Here is a 7,487-nt window from a genome sequence, read left to right as displayed (position 1 = left end):
GTACGTGTGTTGAACGCGGAGGCACCGTCCGTTCGGTGCTAAGATCATCGGTGATTTGAATCACGTCGTGTTCGACTACATCATCCCCGTTCTTTGAACGCTTCCGCTCGCGATCTACAAGGTACTAGATGCATCTAATCACTCGTTGCTAGATGAACTCCTAGATGGATCTTGGTGAAACCGTAGGAAAATTTTTGTTTTCTGCGACGTTCCCCAACAATTCCACCACCGCAACCTTCTGTACCCGTGAGATCCCATCTTGGGGCCTTTTCGGGAGCTCTGCCAGAGGGGGCATCGATCACGGAGGGCTTCTACATCAACACCATAGCCTCTCCGATGATGTGTGAGTAGTTTACTTCAGACCTTCGGGTCCATAGTTATTAGCTAGATGGCTTCTTCTTTCTTTTTGGATCTCAATACAATGTTCTCCCCCTCTCTTGTGGATATCTATTCGATGTAATCCTCTTTTGCGGTGTGTTTGTTGAGATCGATGAATTGTGGGTTTATGATCAAGTTTATCTATGAGCAATATTTGAATCTTCTCTGAATTCTTTTATGTATGATTGGTTATCTTTGCAAGTCTCTTCGAATTATCAGTTTAGTTTGGCCTACTAGATTGATCTTTCTTGCAATGGGAGAAGTGCTTAGCTTTGGGTCCAATCTTGCGGTGTCCTTTCCCAGTGACAGTAGGGGCAGCAAGGCACGCATTGTATTGTTGCCATCGAGGATAACAAGATGGGGTTTATATCATATTGCATGAGTTTATCCCTCTACATCATGTCATCTTACTTAAAGCGTTACTCTGTTCTTTTGAACTTAATACTCTAGATGCATACTGGATAGTGGTCGATGTGTGGAGTAATAGTAGTAGATGCAGGTATGAGTCGGTCTACTTGTCTCGGATGTGATGCCTATATACATGATCATACCTAGATATTCTCATAACTATGCTCAATTCTGTCAATTGCTCAACAGTAATTTGTTTACCCACCGTAATACTTATGCTCTCGAGAGAAGCCACTAGTGAAACCTATGGCCCCCGGGTCTATTTTCCATCATATTAATCTCCCGTCAACAAGCTATTTCTTACTGGGTTTTTATTTTGCTTTATTTACTTTGCATCTTTATCATAAAAATACCAAAAATATTATCTTATCATATCTATCAGATCTCACTTTCGTAAGTGACCATGAAGGGATTGATAACCCCTTTATTGCGTTGGTTGCGAGGATTTTATTTGTTTGTGTAGATGCGAGGGACTCGTGCGTGGCCTCCTACTGGATTGATACCTTGGTTCTCAAAAACTAAGGGAAATACTTACGCTGCTTTACTGCATCACTCTTTTCTCTTTAAGGGAAAACCAACGCAGTGCTCAAGAGGTAGCAGCAACCCACACGGGCTATGTGTGGGCGCAGCTACTTCGTGCCACAAGCCCAACAAGTATTGCTCTTCTCATCCCACGCGTGTGGGACGAAGCAAAAATGCCCACACGTTCTGCTGCAGCTACGTTAGTTACTCGCGGGATGACGCTTTAGTTGTCAATCCGGGATGGCAAATTTAGTTGTAAAAGTATGGCAACTCTCTCTGTTTTGGTTAGGTCTTTCTAACCTGATGTCTACTATGTTTGTGGTCTAATTTTTTTTGTCCCAGCTTTTTTTTGTCCTTGTTGCTCTGTATTTGTGAGAGATTAGATGTGACATCCTTAGAAAACATCTGGATGTGAATTAGGCAAACTGTTTTGGTTAACTATAGTTGTCATGTCTAATTTATGGGTAGTTGCCACGTGCACTCAAACCATAGTTGCCATATGTGCTTACCTAGTTGCCATGTGTGTTTACCTGGTTGCCACGTACACGCAATTGTAGTTGCCATTTACCAACGAATCATAGTTGTCATGTGTGTTTACCTAGTTGCTGCGTACGCGCAACTGCAGTTGCCATCTATCACCATACGAACGTCGTGTGGGCGAAGAGCAGTTCACCCACACACGCGTGGACTGGTCGATGACTGTGTGAGCGGGAAATGGTTCGCCCACACGGCGCAGCTGGCAACCGCGCGCTGGGGTCTTGTGGGCGAGCGCTTTGACGCCTACGCAACACGCTATGCCTACGTGGCACTGAGATTCATTTAGAATTCATGTAAAACGTAATTAAGGTGGATCAAAGCATGTGGACGATGTGCAAATATGCCTCACGTGTAACGTGTAGGTGTTATTATTTGGGATTTATAAAGACTTTTCTTTAGAGCGCAACTTACAAAGACTGACATGGCATTGCTTGCACAACAGCCTTGACAATCGGAACTTGCAGATAAGATTTGACTAGTCCGCCATGGGAGACCGGGCATAGAGACGTGTCGAAAGTGCAAGGCAGCATTGGCCAGGAGCAGCAACCCGTTATCCTATGGGGCCCACCAAGCCCTCTAGCCGGTCCCACTGTGAGCGCGCCAGGCCACAAGATAAGGGACCAGGCTCTCTCAGCCGTTCGAACCCCGCGAACGTGTCGCCACCGGGATTCTCCCGCCGACGTCCCCCCATGCAGACTTGTCTAACTCTTGTCCACAAGACGAAAACCCAGCCAGATCAAAACACAAGGCCGGACGCTGCACCCTGCGCTCCAGCTTGTTTGCTGCGCGTGACAGAGCCGACGGAGGTGAGTGGGATACGGGATAAGCGTATATATAGCCCGCCTGGGCGCTGGGTGAACTGAACCGATCGACCTCGCGGGCGGCGATGATCAAGGCCGAGCCGGAGCTCCGTGGCCAGCTACGCGGAGGCGGCGGCATGCTGCAGCAGCGCTGCGACTCGTGCCGGTCGGCGCCGTGCGCGTTCTACTGCCGCGCCGACTCGGCGGCGCTCTGCGCCGCGTGCGACGCGGACGTGCACTCGGCCAACACGCTGGCCAGCCGCCACCGCCGCGTCCCGATGGGCGCCGTGGCCCCGGCCTCGCCTGCCGGAGGGCCCTTCGTCGTCCGCCCCGGCGGCGTCAACTCCTCCTGGCCCATCCGCGAGGGCCGGAGGTCCTACTACGACGACGGCGAGGGAGAGGAGGAGGAGGAGGAGGAGGCGACGTCGTGGCTGCTGCTCGACCCGCTCCGGGGCTCGGAGGGTGACGCGCCGGCTTTCGGCGACGCGCTCGTCGCTGACTTCCTTGACCTCGGACGAGCAGGCGAGAAGGACGCGTCGAGCAAGGAGTACCGCGGCCACGGTGTCGAGAGCCACGAGGGCAGCCACGAGCTCGTCGTGCCCGGCGAGCCGGTGGCGCAGCTGCATGAGCGGCAGGGCTTCACGGCGGAGATGTCGTACGATGCACAAAATTCTAACCATGGGTACGGATTTGGCGCAACATTCCAACGCAGCGTGAGTTACTTGCATGAATTCTATGGACTTGATCTCTATCTAGCAACTGTTGGTCCTCGGCTCCTAGCTACAAGCCTATAAGATCTCCACACAGCTGTTAATAATTTCTAGATATGCAAAACCTTGGTCTCAATTCCCTTCTAATGCCACAGTACGTAACCATGGAAATCTCCATGCATGTCCATCTTATCCTACTTGTCTCTCATCTTATTATTTCCAGCTTTCAATGTCATCATCACCGGACAACAGTAGCACCGTCCAGGATGTGACCAGCTCGTACATGAGGCGCAGCGAGAGCAGCGTCGACCTCTTCTCAGCGGCGGCGCACATGTCGCCGCAGTTCATGGGCATGGCCATGGACAGGGAGGCCAGGGTGCACCGGTACAGGGAGAAGAGGAAGATGAGGCGGTTCGAGAAGACCATCAGGTACGCGTCGCGGAAGGCCTACGCCGAGACCAGGCCACGGATCAAGGGGCGGTTCGCCAAGCGCGCCGACGCCGACCTCGAGGTGGACCAGTACTTCTCCGCAGCCGCACTGTCCGACTCCAGCTGCGGCGTTGTGCCCACTTTCTAGGCCGGCTCGGTGGAGAGACCATGAGCGTTCCTCCTTCCATGGTCGATCGACGCCTACATGTTGGTTGGCTCTCCTTAATCTGCCAAATATTCAGAAATTTATTGGAGGCGTCAAAGCTTCACCTGTAAATATATGGAAAGATGCCGGATAGATCTTTCTTCTCTTCTACCTATAAAAGGCTAATGAACTGACGTCAGATAACAAGCAAATTCGCGCGAACGCTTTAGTTGTCATTGGATGAGGCGCACGGATCTTGAAGCAGGCCCGTCGCCACATCAGCTCTGTTCGCTGAAACTTGGCTTCAGAGCGAACACAGTCCCAATTATCCCTCGCCGTACTCGCCTCTATTCCTATTCGGCCGCATTCATCCCCCTCTTCTCCATTCCCTATTTACACATTTTCGAGGCGGGCAGTGATGGTGACAAGACCGAGCTCACCGATGCAGGGTGTGCTGGCGAGTGGCGATGGGCCGGATGAGGCGCACGGATCTTGAAGCAGGTCCGCCGCCACATCAGCTCTGTTCGCTGAAACTGGGCTTCAGAGCGAACACAATCCCAATTACTCCTCGCCGTTCTCGCCTCTATTCCTATTCGGCTGCATTCACCCCCCCCCTCTTTACTTCTCCATTCCCCATTTACACATTTTTGAGGCGGGCGGTGACAGTGACAAGACCAAGCTCCCGATGCAGGATGTGCTGGCGAGTGGCGACACCATCGACGAGCGCCTCAAGGGATTTCTTCAAGGATGCAGAGGTGGTCCTGGAGGAGACACTACAAAATGGAGGAAACTTTTTCTGTCACCTAAGATCATAGGAGACGGTGGCGGTGAAATAATTAAATTTTGACGGTTCGAGTTTTGTCACGGCAGTCCATTTTCGGTGACAGCCAAGACTATCACCTTTGAGTGGCCGACTTGTCAACTAATACCGTTTTCGGTGACGATAATCCATCACTAACAACTAATGCGTCAGGTTTGACAGGTCATCAATTCAGACATATGGGTTGAGTACATGCTCATGTGGCTGTGGTTTTTTTTTCGTGTGACGGTTGCCGTCACTAACAACCGTTGGGGAACATAGTAATTTCAAAAAAATTCCTACGCACACGCAAGATCATGGTGATGCATGTTGGGGAACGTAGTAATTTCAAAATTTTCCTACGCACACACAGGATCATGGTGATGCATAGCAACGAGAGGGGAGAGTGTTGTCTACGTACCCTCGTAGACCACTCGCGGAAGCGTTATATCAATACAGTTGATGTAGTCGTACGTCTTCACGATCCGACCGATCCAAGCACCGAAAGCACGACACCTCCGAGTTCTGCACACGTTCGGCTCGGTGACGTCCTCGCCTTCTCGATCCAGCAAGAGGGGCAAAGTAGTAGATGAGTTCCGGCAGCACGACGGCGTGGTGACGGTGTTGGTGAAAAACAATCTTCGCAGGGCTTCGCCTAAGCACTACGAAAACTATGACGGAGGATAAACTAGAGGAGACGGGGTTGCCGGCACACGGCTTGGTGTTTCTTGATGTGTCTTGGGTGCTAGCCCTACCCCTCTATTTATATGTTGAGCCTTGGGGTCGAAACTTGGAGTAAAAGCCTCCACAAAGTCGGTTTCACCCGAAAGGCAAGAGTCCTTCTCGGACTTCAGAGCCAGACGCCAGGGTTCCCGGCGTCTGGACCCAGACGCCAGGGACCCTGGCGTCTGGCCCCTGGACTCCGCAAAACTTCCTTTTGCACTTTCCAAAAACCTTGTGGGCTTTCCCCTTTGGCCCAAATAAAGTGTTCTCGTACCCAAACATTTTGGGAAACATCCGGAACCCCTTCCGGTGAATTCCGGAACCCTTCCGGTGACCAAACACTATTATCCCATATATCAAACTTTATCTCCGGACCATTCCGGAGTTCCTCGTCATGTCCGTGATCTCATCCCGGACTCCGAACTGAAGGAAATATGCCCTAGAGGCAATAATAAAGTTATTATTTATTTCCTTATATCATGATAAATGTTTATTATTCATGCTAGAATTGTATTAACCGGAAACATAATACATGTGTGAATACATAGACAAACAGAGTGTCACTAGTATGCCTCTACTTGACTAGCTCGTTAATCAAAGATGGTTATGTTTCCTAACCATGAACAAGAAGTTGTTATTTGATTAATGGGATCACATCATTAAGTGAATGATCTGATTGACATGACCCATTCCATTAGCTTAGCACCCGATTGTTTAGTATGTTGCTATTGCTTTCTTCATGACTTATACATGTTCCTATAACTATGAGATTATGCAACTCCTGTTTGCCAGAGGAACACTTTGTGTGCAACCAAACGTCACAACGTAACTGGGTGATTATAAAGGAGCTCTACAGGTGTCTCCAAAGGTACATGTTGGGTTGGCGTATTTCGAGATTAGGATTTGTCACTCCGATTGTTGGAGAGGTATCTCTGGGCCCTCTCGGTAATGCACATCACTTAAGCCTTGCAAGCATTGCAACTAATGAGTTAGTTGCGGGATGATGTATTACAGAACGAGTAAAGAGACTTGCCGGTAACGAGATTGAACTAGGTATTGGAATACCGACGATCGAATCTCGGGCAAGTAACATACCGATGACAAAGGGAACAACGTATGTTGTTATGCGGTCTGACCGATAAAGATCTTCGTAGAATATGTAGGAGCCAATATGGGCATCCAGGTCCCGCTATTGGTTATTGACCGGAGACATGTCTCGGTCATGTCTACATTGTTCTCGAACCCGTAGGGTCCGCACGCTTAAGGTTACGATGACAGTTATATTATGAGTTTATGCATTTTGATGTACCGAAGTTTGTTCGGAGTCCCGGATGTGATCACGGACATGACGAGGAGTCTCGAAATGATCGAGACATAAAGATTGATATATTGGAAGCCTATGTTTGGATATCGGAAGTGTTCCGGGTGAAATTGGGATTTTACCGGAGTACCGGGAGGTTACCGGAACCCCCCGGGAGCTACATGGGCCTTAATGGGCCTTAGTGGAAGAAGAGGAGAGGCGGCAAGGGCTGGGCCGCGCGCCCCTCCCTCCTAGTCCGAATAGGACAAGGAGAGACGGGGCCGGCGCCCCTCCTTCTCTCTCTCTCTTTTCCCACCTCGCGAGTCCTATTCCAACTAGGATTGGGGGAGAAGTCCTACTCCCGGAGGGAGTAGGACTCCTCCTGGCACGCCCTATGTGGCCGGCCGGCCTCCCCCTCTTGGTCCTTTATATACGGAGGCAGGGGCACCCCAGAGACACACAAGTTGATCCACGTGATCTTATTCTTAGCCGTGTGCGGCGCCCCAGCCACCATAGACCTCGATAATATTGTAGCGGTGCTTAGGCGAAGCCCTGCAGCAGTAACGCATCAAGATCGTCACCACGCCGTCGTGCTGACGGAACTCTTCCCCGACACTTTGCTGGATCGGAGTCCGGGGATCGTCATCGAGCTGAACGTGTGCTAGAACTCGGAGGTGCCGTAGTTTTGGTGCTTGATCGGTCGGGCCGTGAAGACGTACGACTACATCAACCAAAC

General features: G+C 50.5%; 1 protein-coding gene across 1 annotated transcript; it reads left to right on the top strand.

Annotated features, from left to right (window-relative positions):
* The first annotated feature begins 2,508 nt into the window (after nucleotides 1-2,508).
* LOC147971358 (zinc finger protein CO3-like) lies at nucleotides 2,509-4,082 on the top strand. The gene is made up of 2 exons (XM_087526031.1): nucleotides 2,509-3,358; nucleotides 3,579-4,082. Exons 1-2 carry the CDS (start codon nucleotides 2,732-2,734, stop codon nucleotides 3,930-3,932), a joined length of 981 nt encoding a protein of 326 aa, XP_087382157.1. The 5' UTR covers nucleotides 2,509-2,731; the 3' UTR covers nucleotides 3,933-4,082.
* Nucleotides 4,083-7,487: the final 3,405 nt, after the last annotated feature.

This window comes from Triticum urartu, chromosome 5A (assembly GCF_056163025.1).
Source record: "Triticum urartu cultivar PI428250 chromosome 5A, HENAU_Tu73, whole genome shotgun sequence".
In the NCBI taxonomy this organism is placed as follows: domain Eukaryota; kingdom Viridiplantae; phylum Streptophyta; class Magnoliopsida; order Poales; family Poaceae; genus Triticum; species Triticum urartu.
Note: the sequence above shows the minus strand (reverse complement) of the source record. Positions and strands in the feature narration are given on the sequence as shown.

Bases quoted from the DNA above. Each gene is read 5' to 3' on its own strand.
- LOC147971358 (XM_087526031.1), top strand. From the start codon at position 2,732: ATGATCAAGGCCGAGCCGGAGCTCCGTGGCCAGCTACGCGGAGGCGGC. The intron at 3,359-3,578 runs GTGAGTTACTTG...TATTATTTCCAG, and splicing joins GCGCAACATTCCAACGCAGC to CTTTCAATGTCATCATCACC.